Here is a 20,953-nt window from a genome sequence, read left to right on the forward strand (position 1 = left end):
AAATACATATGTGTGTGTGTGTGTCCAACACTGGACAATTTATTACAGTAAATTTTAAAAAGGTTATTTACAAATTGAGAGAATATACGAGAAATAAAAAACAGAAGACCTACAACTTTCAGACTGCAGATAATTCAGAGTAATATTGATGTCGTATTTTGGTGTCCATTTTGAAAAGTGACAAAGGGACAAGGATTAGGTACGCAAAAGTTAAGCTGTGAAATCTGTAATTTTGCAATCCAAATCTATCTGGGAAGCTAGAGGCCAGTATGTGATCACATACTTCCTATACAAGGTTATAGGAAGAAAAGGTTAAATATGCAATAGATTCTGAAATATCTGTCATATGAGTAAGACAGTTCTTTATGTCAGCCTACTCAGCCTATAGATATAGAAACCTGGAGAAGGATAATGCACTTGGCTCTTCCCATGAATTACTCAGAGTGGAAGTTCCACTTCTTTTAAAACTCTATGGAGAACAACAATCTCTGATCTTATTTTAAAATTAAATTAAGAGACAAGTCACAAGCACGGCTTATAATGTCTTTCAGATGCAACTCTTGAAAGAGGAGGTAATGAATGATGGGTTTTCTGCCTTCTGAGAAAGCTTAAGAGCTCTTTGCCAGGAAGCATGAAATGAAGACTCTTCTACCACTTCTTGGGAGATTGTTTTAGCCACAAGACTATAAACTGAGCTAGGTAAAAGCTTGTTTCTTCCCTCCAGTTGAATTTGCCCAGTTGTAAAGCTTTGGCAGAAGTAGGAAGGGCCCCTCTTTGCACAGCCAACAGTCTCATGATATGGAGACTGGAACAAAATTAAATAAACTAGACTTAGGCTTGCTCAGCACTTAGATTTTTCCTGTTTACAATTATGCTTAAATATCACTAAGCTACCTTAAATTCTCCACACAAGGCACATGTTGGGGGGAGAAATAAGTCTGCACTAGGGAAAACAAAAAGTATGTTTATCTAATTAAGACAGTTTCATAATACACTCCGCTGAGCTGAATTACAATTATGACTTAAGGTTAAGAGTTGCATAACCAACGCTACTAGTATTTTTAAAGTTTTTAACTTTGCAATCTCGGGATCTTTTAAAAACACTTTTTTGGGGTAAGTAATATGAAATGCATAGGAATAAATATAAATTTTCAAAAATCTGTAACATAGAGGTTAACAGCTTTCGAAGTTGGCCATGCATCCCCAGCTTGTTGTATTACTGCAGATATCATAAATGCTGTGATTTACTGCAAAGAAGTTACCTACAGTGCATCTGTGTGCATGCACATACAAACTGTATTACAGATGAAAAAGCTGTAGCTTTGACATCAGAAATAACAATAGCTTATGAAAAGCAGTTATTAATTCTCCCCTTAAAGCTGTGGGAATAAAGTCAAGTTATACAAAGAACAAAAGGCTGCTATATACAAGATCCTTGCTTTATTATATTACTTAATTCGAAACATAACATCTCCCCTCTTTAACAGAAGTCAGTAGGAGTTGGCCATAGAATACAGAAGACATTCTGAAAGGTCATCTTTGAAAAATCAAGCTCTGAAAGTGAGATTCATCTGACCAAAGCAAAGATCTGCTTTGGAAGGAATCACCTGAACTTTCTCTACAGGGGGATGGGGAGGGCTGGGGAGGTGTGGGCAGGAGAAAGGCTCTTTTAGGGTGTAATTAATCTGATTTGTTTTAAACACCACCCTTGATCTCTCCACTGAATATAGAATGAACTTCAGCTCACAGATGTAGCCATTATACATACTCACTGTCAAGAAGGTGACATCATAATCTGGTTTTGTCAAAAAACAATTAAGGGTTTTGAGGGCCTTTGACTTCCTCTGTTTCAGTTTGTTAACAGATGTTAAACATTTGCACCACTTCCATTGAAAAGATAAAAGTCAGTCACTGCAAAATCTGTAACAGCTTCTTTACAGTGGCAGAACCCCAGAAAAGTCCAGTAGTATTTAATACCTCATATTGTCCATGTAATATAAAATAGTGTGTAGCAAATAAAAAGTGAGACTTACAGAATTATAGGTTTTGCCTATCCTGTGCTATAAATGAACAAAGGCCCAGTGGGAAATAATATGCAATAATGCCAATACAACCTGTATTAGAGTAACTATACATGAGGGAATCTCGTTATGGCTGCAGGCCTCAATTCTGGCATATTCTAACTTTAGCAAGTTCTCTTAGAATATGAGCTTTGGTTTGTAAGAGACATTTTATGAAAAAGGAAAATATTTTTCTATTTTTTTGTGTGTTTTTATTTATATAGCAGGAGTAAAAAAAAAAAAAAATCCACACTGTAAAAAGTCATTTTCCTCCTTAAAATTAATTAAAAATTTAAAAAGAGTCAGATTAGGTTTTAGGGAGTCAGACACAATCATTCAATGTTGAAGTTTTCATCTAACCTGTTACTGGCATCTAGGTGAAATTTGTAACTATAGAAGTCTGAAACTCTGAAGACAAAGCCAGAGCTAGTCACTCAGGCTCTCCTTCTAAAACAAAGCCAGGAACAGAATCTCCTGAGAAGTAATTATTCTGAAAAGGCTTGAAAGACTGCTTAGTGTTAGTCACTGAAGCTTACCTTATCTGGCTTGCCAAATTCTTGAGGTACCTAATTCTCACTCCTGACCAGAAGTTTGGGCTAAAAACTTTAGTGCAAGGCATTAACTTTTAGATGCCCAAATTAGGGTGCATTAATTCCATCTTAATTTTCCACATGCAGACAGGGTAACTATAAATCACATTCAGCAATATGCACATAGAATCATACCACTGGTCTGAAATGAAACTTTACTAAAACCAGTGGACACAACTCTTTAGTTAAAAAGCTCTAACAAAAAGCTCATATTTTTAGGAAACAGTCACAGACTATACCTCAAAGGCACATGTCACTGCCCAAAATAACACGTGAGATTATTCTGTGATCTTTGTAAAAGAGGAGTTTGGCAGTACACTGCTTTAGCACAAGTGAAGTGGTAAAGTGAGACTGTGAGGTCTTGTACAGATCTAGAGATTAGTGTGAGGTCTATCACCCAAAAAATTAAAGGCAAGCAAAGTAGAGGACAACAATTTGCAGGATACAAGTGATCAGTAGGAACATTAGGCCCTTCTTCTATAAGGCTGCTCCCCACTCATGAGGTGTTGGTTTATAATGAATCATTACTTCCAAGGGCCTCAGCACACAACTCTTGTTATAAGGCTATTGCATTTTATCCTACTTCAAATACATTCCAGTCCTCCAGGTAATTCCAGTCCTCTGGGGTGGTATTTCAGTGTTCTTTTGCTTGACAATGGTTTTCTTAACAGAGAGTTTGCAGTATGGAAAGTTTGAGCCTAGATGGATTCCATGTTTTCTACTGTATTTTCTTAAAAACGAGAATTTTAAGTGGAAAACAGCCAGAGAATTTTGTAGCTGAGCAACTTAGAATCATAGAATCCTTAGAAGTTGACAAAGACCTTTAAGACCATTGAGTCAAATAGTACCTACCAGCACCAAGTAGAATAAAAACCCCAACACACTACTGTGCACTTGTTTAGCAGTATTTTATATTCACATGCCAGTCACAGCTTGGACTCTATACCCAAAGTCACAGCAGTCAGCATGGATTTATTCCAGGGGTACCAAAACTCAGTGCTTCTGAAGTGGTGCTAATGCAACCATTCCCTGTGTGATTATGAGAGAAAAATTTGAACCAGTATTTTCAGTCTGAATACAGCTTAAAAGCATATTATTAAATTAATATATTTAAAACAGAAATAATTAGAAATTGTCTAGAAAATACTGAAAAGCTGTAACCACTACTTATTTTTTCAGATTACCCCTAAAAACAATAAAGCAGAAGTTTACTGAAAAAAAAAACGTTTTGCAGCTTTACTGCAATGCATGCAAGCCTGGAATAATTTTGAATAACCTAATGGCCAAGTTAAATAAGAACCTTGCAAATCCACTCCATACAGAAAATAGGTAATTGCTTATACCCTCTGCAAGGCTGGGCTGCAGAGCTACCCACATTAGTAAGTGCACATAAGGAAAAAACCATAGGAAATAGGACTTATTCACTACAGGTCACAGATTAGCCCCTTCTCTGTAACTCAGGAATTTCAAGTTCACTTTAATCTAGTGTAATTGAGCTAACCAGCTCTTACATTAAAAAGTAATGATTAAGTTAAATTTCTTGCAGACATTCTGTACCTAAAACAAACATGCAGTATTGCCTCTGGCAAAGAAGGATACTAATTATAGGATTGACTCATAAGATGAAAGGTTGCACAAGTTACTACTAGAAACTGAAGTATGGTAAGCTGCTTTGAAAAAAAACACACTGAAATTCTCATACTCTGCAGCTGAGAATTCAATTTTCTAACTGTACTTAACAGTGTGAAGCAACAAAACTAAATATGCCTGCAAACTGCTTGTTCGTATTTTAAATGAACAAGGTAGAAGTGAATGCAGTGATTACTTCATCATTCTATAATAAGGATTTTTTCAATGTAATAAAGAAGTGACCTCTACAGTGAGTTTTTATTACATGGAAAAAATGCAAAATTAAGTATTTTTGGTCTTTCTTAGCTTTCTTTTGTTATATAAAACATGGTCTTACAATGGGTATTTGAGGATTCATTGCCTGAGTTCACTCTTAATGCAACAATTCATTCCCTAATTTAACAGGAATCATAAAAGAAACACATTTCCAAGGCTTCAGACATCTCTAGGGAAGGATATGCAAGTTCAAAAATAGCTTTGCATTTCCAGCTGCAGCTTTCCCTGGGATTAGCAGATAGAGTTGCCAGCTGTGAGTTATAACAAAGATACAAAATATGTTCTATATGTTGTCATGAACTGATCAGATACCACCTTCTGAACACCAGATGGGTATACTGCTTATGTGAACTCCTATTTTCAGCTGCATGAGCTTCTGACATGAATTCATGAAATAAATGAAATTTGATTCAATTTATTTTGAAAATCACGCTGACATTTCTACTTTCTTTTTAAGATACATACTTTCCATCACATTCTAGCAAGAAACAAGGAATGTATTTTCAAAGAACACTGTGGAATACTGTGTTCACTCCAAAATACATTAATACATGCTTTAGTGGGTAAAAATGGACTACATATAATTAGTGCAATTCTCATGTTGAAACTAGAGAGCCAAGAGAGCTGCAAATCAGCTTGGTCAAACATGGCATCAAGTTCACCTACTTCAAGTTTTACTGGATTATCACCATATATATTTTATATATTCCATTTCCAGAGATTATGAACAAGTAGTGTTAAAAAAGGACATTTCTATTCCTAATTTATTCTATTATTTCCATCTGTATTATGGAACCATTTACAGTATATCTGCTCACTCTGAAATAATTTAATATTTATATTGCTAACACCTCACTAAGTAGCGACTGCTAATACTAATCTAGATTTTATATTGGAGTAGATAATTTTCTTAGAGTTTCAAACTTTAGGATTCAAATTTTTCTATTCTTTCCCTCAATCATAACAAATGAACAGTTTCAAGAGGCTCAGAAATTATTATCTGTTTTCCATTATTTTCTTTTCTGTACATTTTCTGCTGTCAACAAATGTGGTAGAAGCTTATGCCACAACCTTCTCATCTCAGTAAGTACACTAATGCAGCTCTCTCTTCACTACTCATTCATTTGTTTTTGTAAAATCTGAAAATTCTTTGTCTGAGATCTCTGTAACTCTGTCAGCACAGACAGAAATTAGGCATCATGGCCAAAAGGATTAAAAAGAGATACATGACAACAGTATGGATATGCTGTGTTCACCTAGGAAAGCAAACTGAAAAAATCCACAATTCTGTTCTTATCAAGTATCTTAAAAAATTTACAGTAACACTTAAATTTACAATTCTGAAATTATTTTTAGCAGCCAAAAATTACGACTGTCACACCTATGAGCCATTGGCAACATTTGCCATGTTATTTTAACATAATAGTTATAAGCAATGGAAAGAAAATTCCCTGTTCTCAGAAATCTAGCCTTCCATGGCAAGGAAGGAAAAAGCAGTTTCCCCCAAAGAATACAAAACTGGCAGGAAGGAAAAGTCTTGTACAGATCCAGAGATTAGTGTGATGGAGGCATTAAAGAAATTATCCATGTTCTCAGTAATAACCACAAAGTTCTATGATAGGTCTTCAGTCAACAAAGCCAACTCAACAAAGTCAACTCAGTTTTTAACTCAGAACTTAAAAGAGAGTAATGTAGAATGACAGGAGACATTTGACTGTGAGCAAGGAAGCCTTTTGTAAGTGCAGCAATGTCTGTGAGAGACAATCAGCACAAGTGTGGGACACAAGCTCATCCAATTCTGAAGAGAAAACCTTATGGCAGCATCCCATTTGTGTTACATCACAAGCCTGCACAAAGTAACAGCAGGAGAGGACTAGGAGAGAACTAGGCTTTTCCAGTTTGGTATTTTTCCTCTGTTGCAAGAGCTACAGCATTCCTTCATACATAAAAACTCTTCAGTATGGAACTTTTTAGGTATATTTTGATCCAGAAGAATGTGTCACAATCTATCTCACAAAGCCCTAATTATGGAAACCTGTGCGAAATCAATCTAACAAACCATGTTTTGTCAAAAGAAAAATCACATGTTATAATTACCATATGTAGTTAAAGGAAAGGTTTAACAATTTGCTTGGAAAATGACACAAGAAAAAGGAGATTCAAAACAAATTCTCTAAAGCCTCCAGAAAGGAATACTACCAATACATGCGTTAAACCCTAAATTTTGTTTGGCTTTGTACATCTACTGCAAACTCTGTAACTGAACCACACCCTGTTCTTGCATACTCCACAGAAATATTTACTTGTATATCAAGGATACTTTGTCTTTTTACACAGAAAATACTTGCATTTCAGAAGTGTAAATACAATTATAATAAAGGAAAGACAAGAAGACAATACATTTCTGAAGTAAAGAGGGCTAAACCCACTCCAATTAACACAACAGAATGTCTTCTGGTGATTCTTTTGTGTAGATTCATTCCCTGATGTAGAGGATTACTCATCATAGTGCATGAAGCAACGCATTAAACCTTTGCAGAGCCTTTACAGTGTCATATCCAGCTTTTTAAGTTTCCATTGAATGTTATCAACAGACTTGCTTTATGATTTGCTGGTCAGTCTCAATGCATCTAATCATACAAAGGCAGGGACAACCAAAAGAGAGGACTGCCCGTTATTTGAGATTTAAGAGCAGAATAATTGAAATAGAATGTCTGACCCAGTCACCTGTACTGTACACATAAAGCAGGAAGTAGGGAATAAAGTTGAGTTGATTAGTCAGACAATAATTTAAATGGAAATTCACTACTTTATAGCCTGAACTTTACTTCAAAAACACTTCACTTAACTATTTGAACAATTTCTATTCAAGAAAACAACAGTCTTACTGGTATACTTTAATCAGGATATCCAAATGGGAAATAAAACATATGCTTTTCCCCTCATTTTGAAAAGCTGTGAGTAGTAAATTAGACTCTATTATTTAACCATGACTGGGTTGCAGCCAGATTGTGAAAATTATAAACAGTGTGATTATCTCAACAAGCAATCTTAGAGCCATTGAGCTGTATTGCAACTTGCTAATTTGAGAAGGCATGAAACCAAGATCACAAAGAGGCCCTGGAGTTCTGGGAACCCACCTGTGACAGGAACACACCTCTGATGTTAGAATCAAAGAACAATGGCAGGGAGCCAACACACAGTCAGTACACATGGTAAGGGAAGAATTCTGGACTCAAAGAAGACACCAAGAAAAGGACTCCCAGACATTATCCCAACCTGCTCTGCTGAGTTTGGCATGAGAAAGCACCAGAGAACAGACTGTTCAGAGATGAGCAACAGAGCAGAAAGCTCGTAGATCCTGATGGCTTCAGTGCCAGCTGCACACATAACTGCTCAGTGCTGCAGAAGTCTTTGGATGACCACTGAAAGGTACAGAGAAATTTGGAGGTGCCTCCTTAAATACCAATTCCATTACCTCTTGGATCAACTGTAATAGAGAAAGGGGTCTGTATTGTCCAGTTATACACCTGTTTAGATCATCCTGCCCAGTCCATGCATATGTACTTCCTTCCAGGGCAGGCAGAGCAAAGCAGGTGAATCACAGATCTGTTGGCCTAAACTAAAGCTGCAATGTGTCCAAGCCACCTGGACCCGGAATTAGTGGAATACTCCTGGAGACCAAAGTGTTGTAGGTCACTTGGGCTTTTAAATGTTTGCACAGCTAGGTAGCTGTCAAGCAGGACAGTTGGTGATGCAATTTTGGAGTCAGAATCTTGGGTCTGTTTGACTATTTATGCCTTATATACCTCTAGACACTTGACAGGGCTAATGTTACCTATACTAAGACGCCCCTAAAGCATTCACTGCTGGCCTGGTTCTTTCAGTTAGTAGCTTGAACTGGGCTACTTGAAACACACTCAGTGAAATAAAAGTTCATGGTGCAAAGAAATCTCAGTTACACTTTATGTAGCAAGCACAAAATAAGGACCTTGCTTATTGTTATTTTAAGAGCTTCTAAGATCAAGAAATTTCAAAGACTCCTTACTTGAAGTTACTGTAAACTTTCATAAAAGAGCAGACATGCCATACTGAGTACTCCTGTTCTACAGAAGTTACTAGCAAAGTGAATCAATTCATTGGAAGAGCCCTCACACCTACAGCTTTGCAGAATTTAGCCGTAACAGATGTGGCTACAAATTTTTCTGATAAAACAAATTTTCCACTGTAAAAAATAAACTGAATGGTGGAAAACATTTAAGGGTAGCGCAACAAAGTAGGCAGGAGTTCAATAGTTCAAACTGACTGGATGCCCTGAGAGCTTCAGGTTCCAAATCTTGATTCTTTGGTAAAGTGTTTGGCTTACTTAACAGAAATTCTATTGGGTTGGGAGTTGCACCTCCTTGCAAAGTAATTTCAATTCATAAGCTAAATTTTCTTCTATGGAAAATTTGTGGGGTTTTTTGGTTTCTTTAGTTTTTTGGTTTTAAGAGAAGTAGACAGGATAGTGCATAGAAATGAGGGAAACACTTTTGACCATTTCTAACCATAATGCATATGTAGTGGTAACAAGCTAAATAATTAAGTACTTCTATACATATAGGTATAGAAAGGAGAGGTACACACAAGGAAAGTTGATGTAAGTTGGGGAAGTTTTAGAACATGATTAAATTGCAATGTATTTGAATTTCCTCTCCATTAAGTAATGCTTCAGAACTATTTTAACTCATTTTAGTGGTAATACCTCTGTTACTAAAATAAAGAAAAATCTGCCCTCTCTTTCTTTGCAGCTTTTTTTAGAAAAGGAGCCCAACATATTATCCTGGTTTAGGGCAAATTTGGGAGGAAACCTCTGAATGGGGTCCCTCTGGGAAGCTCTGTGTCACCCTAAGACACATAAAAAGTAAATTCAGAACTGTAAAATAAGAATCTGTTTCACTAAGTTACACATGAACCTCAATGGGTCAGAACCATCTCAATTATCAAGGACAATGAATTGAAAGCATTTAGGTTTCCTAGGTTAACTCTCTTTATGATGAGTGAAAGAAATAAAATTGCAATAAAACTTTTTAAGACATGAATAGTAATTCTCATCTCTCTGAAACACCTCATAGAATTTGTTTCAGACTTCCTGAAGATAAGTTGCTCTACTATCAGATAAGTTACTTTACTATCAGGTCACATATGGAAAATACCAGACTGCACTTACTACACTTTTATGAAAGTCTACATTTCAGTTTTGAAATAACGGGAAGGTAATGTCTCTGTAATAAAACACTATTGATATTTATAACCTAATGATGCTACTATCTGCACTTAAATTACTGTCACTGCTTATGAATGCTGTGAGAGGTTTATACAATATTCCAGCTGCTTTCTATCACAGTGTTCAAAATGGCAAAGAGGATTATGAGAGATGCTGTTAGGTAACCTCAAATCAGAACAAATACTGAATTATAAAGGAGATATATGTTGGAACAGAACCAAATAATTAAGAATAATTTCACTTGCTATATACTTTCAGATGCCAGTTGCCTCATGTGCACGTAAGCAGCCTTCCTTCAAAGGCTGCTTTGCATTAGAAATACAAATTTTACTGTACAAAGCAACCAAAGAAAATTACAGAAAAACTTAATTGATGGAAAAACATTATCTGGAGTCTGACAGCTTTAAGATCACAAAATTCTGTAAACAGAAAGAAGAAAGTGACACAAATGAATTAAAATTCCACTACATAAACAGTGGAACTAATGTGGAATTGAATGTCATCCAAAAATTTCTCTCAAGTTAAAAAGCTGTATTTATGTTTAATGAAATAATATAAAAAGCCTCAGCAAAACTGAGACAGTGGGATTTTTTCTGTTTTACCACTAGTGAAAGTATTTTACAGAATACACACATAGCCAGCAAGCTTCCAGCTCCCCCCTTACAAAACCATGTAAGTTATAACCCTGCAGACTGCAATCTCTAGCTTTTTATCTTCTTTGTTCTGATGTTTAGTCCTTCATATCCCCCAATACCTATTCCACTCACATGAAAGTTTACAAAGTCACAGATCCTAATCTTGTTAATGTAAATAAGTAGATTTATACAAAATCTTACTTTTCCTACACAGTCTGCTTTCAACACCAGGAAGATGGAAATAACACCAGATTTTATCCCTTAAACAGTGCTTTGCATTAGTGAAAGAATATACCTCCTAGATTTGAAGAGTGACACTTATATTTAGTCTCCAGAAAAAAACAATACTGTAAACCTACAGAAAGTAAATAAGAAAAAATCTGCACAAAAAAACTGTAAAGGGAGCTCTGTATCAATCTTAGTTAAGGCAGTCAAAATGTCATAGGAGCTCCTTAAAGGAACAAAATTTAAAGCAGGTAAGATATGGATGCCTCATGAAAATGTAATGTTTTCACATTTAATGATCTTTATGTATTTTGTCTCAAGAAGCCATAGTCTCTATTTTTATTCCTCACCTCAGTAAAAAATAGTTTATTTTTTAGCTTAAGAAATTCTTTATAATATAAATCAATATAGTTCATGGCAAAAAAAAAAAAAAAAAAAAAAAAAAAAGGTAGGAATTTTAGACCTGAGTGCTGGTTTATTTGAAATGCACATGATGTTACAATCAAGCTGCAGATATGTCTAGTGCTGTGACTTATTCAACAAAACATTTCTGCTTCATTGAAGCAAAGAATGTGTTTATTTCCTGGAACATGTAGAGGCTAGTTTCCCAAGCTCCACACGGAACGAGATCCCTCCCCCATCCTGTCCCCCCCCAGCTTCCCATGCTCCTTGATCTATGCCATGGAGACAAGCAGAAATAGTCCTGGAGAAGGAAGGAATTTGGCTGGACAACCTGTGAAATTTTTCATAGCGTAAAAAAACCCAGTATTTTTATAAATGTAACAGCATGGTTACCAGAGGAAAAAAAGAAAAGGACAAGTCTGTTCTTTTGGTGGCTGTTTAGCTGTAAAATACTCTCTTGTGCCTAGGCATTAATTTTCTCATTTCCTTGACTCTCACAATTTATTCCAAATTAACTGTTTGTACAGCCAAATTTTACACTGAATTTGCACATAAAAGGGGAACACCACTGATTTTAGATAGATGTGGAAGTTCTAGGAACTATTTTTGTAATTCATCTCAAAAAAGTTCCATGTCGCAGGCTCTTCTGCTTAGTAGAAAGCCTGTCCAGAAACTAAAGGATTCTTATCACTGTGGGGCTTTTCCGCATTTTGAATTGAACAATAAAAAAGGAACCACTTGTAAGAATAGCTGACATAGTGATTCTCCTGTTTCAATTTTAATCTGTCATCTTCTTATGACTGAAAGAACGTAAGTATGGTTTTTAATGGTGAGGTTTTTTTAATTTGCTAAGACAGACTAGCTGAAAACAATGGTTGGTCCAAGAAAGCAATGGTATCTTTGGAAAATGTACTCATTACCTGAACCATTCCTACATCCCTCCTTAGCTTGTGTTAAGTGTTTTGAGGTCAACGAGCTTATTAGATTTAAAAAAAACCTTAGGAAGGGAGTTATTTTAATTCTTTTTCTATCACAGATTCACAATCTTGCTTACTGACCAGTTTCAGTAACAGTTTAAGCATATCCATGTGGAAAGCACAACAGTTGCCTGGGCAGACAGGGGAGTGAACTCTGCAAATCTAAACTGATAATAAGACAAAAGAATCATTGAACCATATCAACGTTACTGTTTCACTACTTTCGGGCAGTCTATATTACCCTCTATTTCAGAATTTACATCTTTGATAAATTCTAATTCCAGTTCAAAGAATTCATATTCTGTCATTCAGATGAGAAAAAAAACAGCCTTCAGGTGAGAAAAATGTCTTCAGTTTGCAAAGTGAGCATAAATCACAATTTTAAAAACATGCTTTAATTTCTAACGTTTAGATGCTGACCTCATACATAAGATTGGTATTTAAAGTTTATTTACCTGAACTAAGTAAATTAAAATATAACTATATCATTGTGTATTTAATTTTCTGACATTTTAAAAATACACATAAGTTATTGTGCTCCCCTTTAAAGTTTGCACAAAGGTGATAGCAAGTCTCCTGGCCTCTAATACTCTCTTTACTTGTTCATTATAGAACCCTTTCAACTTTGCCTCTAGCGATTCACAAATTCATTTTCTCGTGAGTAAATATTTAAACCAGATCTGTTGTAAAATGTCTACAGAAAGGAGATAAAAGCAAGTATTTAGATTTATAGCTAACCAGGTAATAATCAACTACTCCTAGAAAGAATTTGATCCATGTCTCAGCTTTAACATGAACCTGTAGTCCACGTAGGGGGCTGTGAGACTTTGTGCCCTTATGGTAATGTTCTTAAGCAAACAAAAGATTGCCACACACCTTGGAGGACAATTAATTCATTGAAACAGGACATTTAAACTTTTCCTTTTCATCTGTAACATAAGAGCTAGCTGCACTAATATTTGACTTTCTGTTTCACAGTGGAAAGAGAGAAGGATAAGAAAGGCATAGAATTAGAACTCAGTTCTCTGATCATTGAGAGCTTGTCCCATACACTTAATGGTCTGTCTCCACTTAGGTTCAAGTAATGCAGTCTTAACTATCAAAATACATCCATTATTGAAATAGACCACTAACATTTTCAACATTACATGGAAAATGTTCCATACACCATTATTTATGTATCCTTACATAATAGTGTTTTTTACTTGTACCTAAATCTCCTCCTATTTGATGCTAAGTAAAACTCAAAAGTACTCCAGTTGACTTAGCTATTGTGGTAGGAAAACCTTCCTAGGCTGCTTGAGGAAGGCATTCACACTTTCCAAAACAGGGAGCTGCTGTTAGAAGCTGAAGAACCAACATACAATTTCTGAACAAAAGCCTTCTGAAAACTACTGTGACATATGGCAACTGTACTTCATGGTAGGATTTCTGGTATTTAGGATTTTAATGGGCAGTTAGTATGCAAATAACAAACATTTTAATGATTTCAAACCTTTTATTATTGCTTCTGTAAAAGATAGAAATACTTGCAAATTATCACAATTTTGCTGTTACCACTTCTGTTATTTAATCAAAGGTGTGCCAGCCATAAGAGTAGGGAACAAAGATGTCTCTAATCTGGATTTACCACTGCAGCTTGTGCATGAGGAAATGCTCTTTTCCATGGGGTTGCCTGTTGTCCATTTAAAATGAGTAATAGCTTCCTAATGGTTCAATTTAGGGTCCAAGCTTAGGCTCAATTACAAAAGCCAAATCACTATAAACTAAACAATCTGAGTTATTTCAGAAGACTTGGCAACTGCTCTTTCATCACCTTTTCAAAATAATAATTTGTGACTTTGAAAACTAGGAAATACTCAAGTCACTAATTACAGTCAAAGCTGAATGATAAGGGAGATAATTTCTTCTTCCCTGTCTTCGATTATGCTAGAGAACAGAACTCATGTTTGAAGAGCATGCTTTCTTGGAAAGGAACAAACAAGAAAAGAGAAAGAAAACACATCAAATGAATTTATGAGTTGCACTTTACATTTCACTAACTTTCTTTTTTTTGCAGATAAAAAGAGAGTAAAAACAGATGAAGGGGATAATACTGAAGTTGCCCAGTTGAAGGAATTAAAATGCATGCATATATGAAATGGTCTGTCTCTGTTCATACTCTGTCTGGAAATAACTTCTGCAGCTTATTGAATTTGAGTGATTTACTTCAGTAAGTCAAGATCAGCATTTCATTCTTGGCATCAAACCCAACAGTGTTTGATATGAATAACATTCTTTCTAAACACTCTAGGATATTGTCTAGACTACAAAAATAGTTGAACATTTTTGAATTTACTTTCGAGGCTTATGTTATACATGGGTGTGAGTTAGTGATACAAACATTAGAACCTATTTGACTTATTCTCTGATTTACTGGCTTTGAGTGTTGCAATCCTTAAAAGTTTTTATAAACTTTTGAAAGTTTGTGTGGAAAATGTTTGAAACTCTGGCTTTATAAGTTTATTACATAAAAGGCACTAAAAAAAGAAGAAAGTTTGGGTTATTTGAGAAAAGACTATCTAAGCAATATATGAAATCCTGAAGAAGAAGAATCCTTATTTCACTGAAGTTAATACAATATAAAACTATTGAAAAGTATGATTTTGATGCACACTAGTATACTCCTGGTTCTATTTTAATTTTATACAATTAAAAAAAGAAAGTATATTCATAAAAAAACAGTGTGTATTTATTAAAGCAGCATAAAGTATTTCAGGAACCTGATAACTCATTCTTTCTATAAGCAAATGTTTCTGTTTGAACTAGGGGAAAAAACTCCTAAAACATAACTTCACAGTTCCAGAAGCAAACAAGTAAACCCAAGATTTTCCATATAATTATCTTGAATCACATGTATTTTTCATTTTATAAAGTAGACAGCAATAAATACAAAAAAATAGTCTCTCTTTTCATTGAATTAAGAACATGATGCAATGTAGACCACCAACAGTCTTGGAAGAAGTGGTAACAAGGCTTCTGCTACAGGATAAAGAGATTCTAATTCTCTCATTGGCAAAAAAAAAAAACAAAAAACAAAAAACAAAAAAACAAAAACAAAAACAAAAAAAAAAAAAAAAAAAAAAAAACCCAAAACAAACAAAAAAACCCCAACAAAAACAAACAAACAAAAAAACCCCAACTACTTATTTCCTTTTAACAGTATATAGGAATATAAAGAGAGAACAATATTATCTATATTGTTCTCTCTCACTAACCGCAGTATAAAAGTTATTTTAAAAGGTATCAACAAATACCTTTTTGGGCGTCAGGAAAAGATACTACCCTACCTGATAGTGGGGAGAGGGTCCAGGAAGACCTTTATTTTGGTCTTGGAATTGCCTTTCTTTTGGGAAAACACAGAAATTAAGTAATTATAAGAGGAGATCAGAAGTGGAGTCAAGACTCCCTGACCATGTGGTGTGACAGGAATGTTTATCTGCAAGAAACTGGCTATTTGTAGGAACTTCTCAATGATAGTACTGGACCTCCTGAAATGTATGAACAAAATCATTTACTAACAAGAAAATGAGTTTTAAAAAGAGTTTGTAACTGTGACTGCCCCCTCCCCCTTTTTTTTTTTTTTTTTTTTTTTTTTTTGCCAGGCTTTACAGTTAAAAGAAAACACTCAAAAGGAAAACCAGCACTTACAGTGAGGCTCATAAGGAGGAGGAGGATCACCACAAGGAACACATTCCATGTCTTGAAAGCCTCCAAGCTTAGTCTTCCTATAAAATCTGGAAGACAGAAGAATGTGAAAAAATAGTTAATTTAAACCATTTATTATTCCTCACAAAATTAATCAGGTGTTTTAACAAAATCCTCTATAATTGCAAGCATTGTCAATCTGTGTCTCAATGCAATCACAAAATAGAAGAAAATAAAAGCAAACAAGTACAGTAGCTATTAATTAATAGTACAAGAGAGATCTAAAATAAACTGAGGAAAACATCTAAATCTGTTAGTCCAAATGCACGGTCACTAGAATATTCACAGAAGAAATAAACAATTCTGGAGATTTTGCACAGAAATCAACATCTCATTTTCCACTCAGATCACAACATACATGACACACGTTGAGAACTTACCTTATGCAAGCTTAGTTACATGTCTAAATAATAAAAGTGAAATGATTGATCTATATATTACAAGGTAATTATCACCTCCAAAAATATACAATAGGCCAGTTATCAGTGGTATTTTATTTAAAGACCCTTCAAGAACTTTATTACTAAGCTTATGTTTGAAGAGCACAGTGACTACAGTGACTGGCAAAACCTTATATTCTCAATCAGGGAACAAGGGTAGCACCAAAGAAAAAACCAGAACTTTTGAATGTTGTATTCCAAATTTTTATGTATGACATCTTCTAAAGAACTTACCTACAGCTCCCAATCAAAGAGGTCTGTTTGTCTTTCAACCATCATTAGTACTACAACAGAATCAGCAGCAGTGGCCTGTTCAAGATGAATTCTTTTCTGTAGTGGTCACTAGCACTACACATGAAATAAAAGGTACTAACTCTACTCATGCAATATTCCTAACACTGCAAATGCCATTAAATTATGAAGCTTTTATCAGCTAAAGCAAATAGCCTTCCAACTGCTCAAGAAACTCCTGCTTCAAAAATGAGAACAGAAACAGATCCTTAGGCTGCAAGACTGAAGGGATCATTGTGATCATTTACTCTGAACAAAATGTGTTAATATTTGTTTTTAGCTGACATGCTCACTATACTGTTTTGAAGCTGAACAATAGAGAATGGCATGTTGGAAACCCACTCAAAACAGAAATAAGTAAGACTGTTGAGAGGTAAAACATCAGCTAAACTATTTGGTTTGGCTGGCTGTATCCTCCGCCATTTTTTTGGGCAGCATCTAAACTAAAGGACAGGTATGAGTGGTGGTGTGTTCTATAGTTCTGTTATCCAAAACATCCAGAACAGATATCCTGTGACTACCGTTGCCATGGCCATGACTCCCTCCCTCCCTCCTCCTATTTCCAACTACCAGAAAACTCAGGTTGTGGAGGCAGCTCTTGCTTTAAAACTCAACACACCTATCCAGGATGCATTCTAGACCAGAATCTGAGAAGCCTTCCCAGGTCCTCCAGTTTAGCTTTACCCTTAATTCTTGTCCCAGTGTGGCTTCTATTTTATTCCTTTCTCATATTCCAAAATTCAGCTTATATTGTTTACAGAAGAAGAAAATCTTCTCCCTGCTGACAGCCAAGTAAGGCCAACAATATATATATATATTAATAAGCCATAAAAACATAAATCAATTAACCACATGGCTGCAAGCAGTATCAAAAGTGGTTGTGAGTAACATCTATAATGCCTGGGGCTGCACCTTCTTCTACAGTGACTTAAGCTAAGATTAGTTACCAAACGTTTACTAAGTGCTTTTAAGGGAAGAGATTTCACCTCTGGCTTGAGAAGGAATAATGGCAGAAGCTTCAAAAGTGTTCAGGTTGGTATTGAAAAAAAAAAGTAAACTCACTGAAATATAGATACTAAACAAATGTATGAACTTTTAAGCATTTCTGAAATATACACTCTGAAAATACAAAGGCGGCTACAGGTGCAAAACAGTTCTCACACTCTACTCCTATCAGTTAAATTACCAGTTCAAAAAAGCAACAAAAATGTCTTTTTACAAATTCACGGCAGGTGTTTATAATATTGGAAGTTGGTAACAGTGTAAAGAATAACCTTTTAGAGATCTTAAGATTCAATACTGCAAACAGAAAATTAGCAACAGAGTTTTGGGATGGCAGGACAACAACCTAAGCACAGCTCTTGATTTATAACAGCAGTTTCAGCAAACTATTATTTTCAATAATTTATAACTTTTAGCTAGGATCATGCTTTAAGAATTTTGAAGAAAAGAAAGGTGAAGGAAATTTCAGACAGTAAACCACAGCCACTGCTTCTGATCTAAGAATATATGTGCATTAGAATTGTTAGGCATTAACCTAAGGAGGGAAAAAATGCAAGCAAATAATTTGAACATTTTTAAAGAAGGTAGTTGTGTATGTTTCCGAATGTTTAATTCTTTATAACAATGAACTAAGTCACCAGTAACACTGTTTGAGGTATTTTGCTCAGGTGCTGTACAGACAGCACTATCACAGACCAAGTAGGTAATTATAAAACCATTTTTGTAGGTAATTACTACAACAATTCAGAAGTTGTGTTCTCAGATAACACAGTAAGGCCAAGATTAGAATATAGGACCTTCATACATTCACACAAAGGGTATCCACATTTATCCAGAAAACACAAACAAGCGATTTTAATGTAAATTAGGTTAAAATCTGTTCAAATCTCATCTTCAGCAATGGTCTTACCCTGGTAAACAGTCTCCACACAGTGCATTGCTGGTAGCAGAACAGTTGGCCTTCTGAAACCGGTTAACCAATGCACAATCCAGACAAGGCTTGCACTTCTGAAAGCCCCAGTCTTCCTTGAATCTGTTTGGCCTGCATGTCATGCACTGTGCATCCTCCCCATATCCAAAGCCGCATTCCTGTAGGGATTAACAAGCAATAGAAGCTATTCAGTCACTGAAAGCATGAACAAGAAGAGAATGCTTGGATAAAATGAAGACCTAGTGTAATTATTACTGAGAGTAGGTCTTTCTTGAGACAAAAGCCATCCTTTCAGCAAGTTCAAATGTGTCTTCCACTGCTAATAATCTCCCTTACTTCTATAAGTAATACTTAGTCATCCACTTTATTCATGAAACCACTGTGTATTTGAATGATAAAGGGCTTCAAGGACTCCCACAGTTTCATTATTACTAGCTTATGGTAGAATTATTGAGCTGTCTGTTTTTTAATTAGGTCAGTCATGTGAAAGCGAAGAAACTGGGACAAGTGAAGTATAAAGGCACTTACTCAGTTACAAAAACAGCAAAGAAGCACTTTGATATTAAGGTTCAGAGCTCAGGTGAACAAAGTTAATTGCTGAAGAGAGTGCACTGATCTTCAAAAGCTTAGGACTTCTGTTACCAAATAAACCAGAGCTGCTTAATGACCATCAGCTAGGCATGAAATGCTGCTTAGCCACTAAGAATCCCAAAAACTCAACCTACTATAGTTTTAAGAGTTAGAAAACTTTAATGGATCTGCAGATCACAGGGAGGCACAGTATTTTATTGTACAAGCAATATTGTTATGGTTGGTTATTTCTGCCAAATTTAGCAGTTTAAAGGCATTATTTCCATTAATTTGCAAAAGGACGGACACCTAATAAAATGGACAAGCTGCAAAGATAAACACCAAGCCATATGTAACAGTTTGGGGGTGAATCCTATAAACTGATTACCAAGAACTATCAATCAACTTCTTAGGAGTTATCAAGTTACTAGGAGCTGCTGTTCCCTCTTATCATCCAAACATCCTATCCATTTTGTTGGGTACTTTAAATTTGGATTTGATACATTACACCACAAAACTGCAAGGGCAATACAAAAAATTCCCAGACAGAATTTATTAGGAAAGGCACAATATGGGGACCTTGTTCTCCAGTATGTATTTTCAGTGGAAGAATAGGGCATCTTCCCAATGGGAAAGCTGCAGGAAATCTTCAACTTCAGAAGTTTCCACCAGTTTGATGCATATAAACATGCATGATGCATGTATTTGATGTATATAAACAACTTTTTCCAAAGTCACCAACATAACCAGATCTGCTGCAATAAAAAAGCTTTTAAAATTTACAAACACACTCAGATTCTCCAAGACTCAATACACCTGGAATCTCCAAGGTTTTGTGCTGGGAAGGCATCTATGGGACAAGCTCTGTGATCAAACTGGCCAATACGAATTTTATAGAGCCTCTAACATGAAATGATAAAGTAACAATAAATAACTTCAGGACATTCTAAGAATTTTTAATTTTCCTTTATGTTAAGAATAAACTTTACTCTCATCTGAAGAACAAGCCCTCAAGTATGCAGAAAATGAACAATTTATGAAAGCAACTACAAAAAGACACTAAAAATAGTCTTATTCCTCTGTCTCTAGATCCATGAACTTGAACAATAATTTTTAGTTTTTGTTTTGCTTTCTTTTAGCTGAAATGTAGCTTATTACTACTAAGTATTTCTCAGATCAAGGAGCAGACAGGCAAAACATTGCAGTTAGTAACAACAACAACAAAAATCCTACAGTTTCATGCACTGTACAGCACAATCCTCCTGTGATATACTGGGACCATATAAAGCTGGTAGGCAAAACACTTCAAAAATATATAAAATATTTATTTCCTTTTTTTTTTTTTTGCTTACTTCAGATGTAGAACATTTGATACCATTTTATTTCAAATTGACAAGTTTCTACTAGGAATTAATGCCAAAGCCATGTCAGTTGTAGTCGTATCTTCCTGTGTTAATTTTTACACTCCATTTCATTTATGTAATCGTAAGACTCTATACAAAGCTACATGAGTTCCACCAGGTACTGGAACCAGACTAACTTATGTTATGTTCTGCACTCCCTAAGTCTAAATAAACTTTTTCATTGAATATCATAAATCTTTAACACACTCTTTCGAAATATCTACTCTTTCTAGTTAGCTTATCCAAATAGTAGTGTTATGGAATATATTACACAACTCAGTTAAACTATATATATATATTCGGATCTTTTGATAAATCACTTGGAATCAGTCCATCTCAAATCCTATCAAACTTTCAAATACGAGGCTTGAATTAACTTAATTATAAGTTTTCCTTTCCAGACTACCTTTGAAGCTTTGGATCAAAACACAAGCAGGAAATAAAAGCTAGAATTAAACGCTTTCACTCGCTGGCCCAAACAACCAAAGCTGAGTAAATTGTTTCTAGAT

The 20,953-nt window shown here is 35.2% G+C and overlaps 1 protein-coding gene across 4 annotated transcripts in view; it reads right to left on the reverse strand.

Moving 5' to 3' along the window:
• The window catches only part of TNFRSF19 (TNF receptor superfamily member 19), a 57,147-nt gene that overhangs the window by 16,918 nt on the left and 19,276 nt on the right, over positions 1 to 20,953 (reverse strand). For all 4 annotated transcript variants that reach the window (XM_083883952.1, XM_083883953.1, XM_083883954.1 and 1 more), the window contains 2 exons: positions 18,451 to 18,629; positions 15,751 to 15,836 (listed from right to left, as the gene is read on the reverse strand). In XM_083883952.1, the coding sequence (XP_083740078.1) occupies positions 15,751 to 15,836; positions 18,451 to 18,629 (265 nt within the window). The remainder of the gene's footprint in view (positions 1 to 15,750; positions 15,837 to 18,450; positions 18,630 to 20,953) is intronic.

The sequence above is a fragment of the Zosterops lateralis genome, assembly GCF_965231275.1.
Source record: "Zosterops lateralis genome assembly, chromosome: 2".
NCBI lineage: Eukaryota > Metazoa > Chordata > Aves > Passeriformes > Zosteropidae > Zosterops > Zosterops lateralis.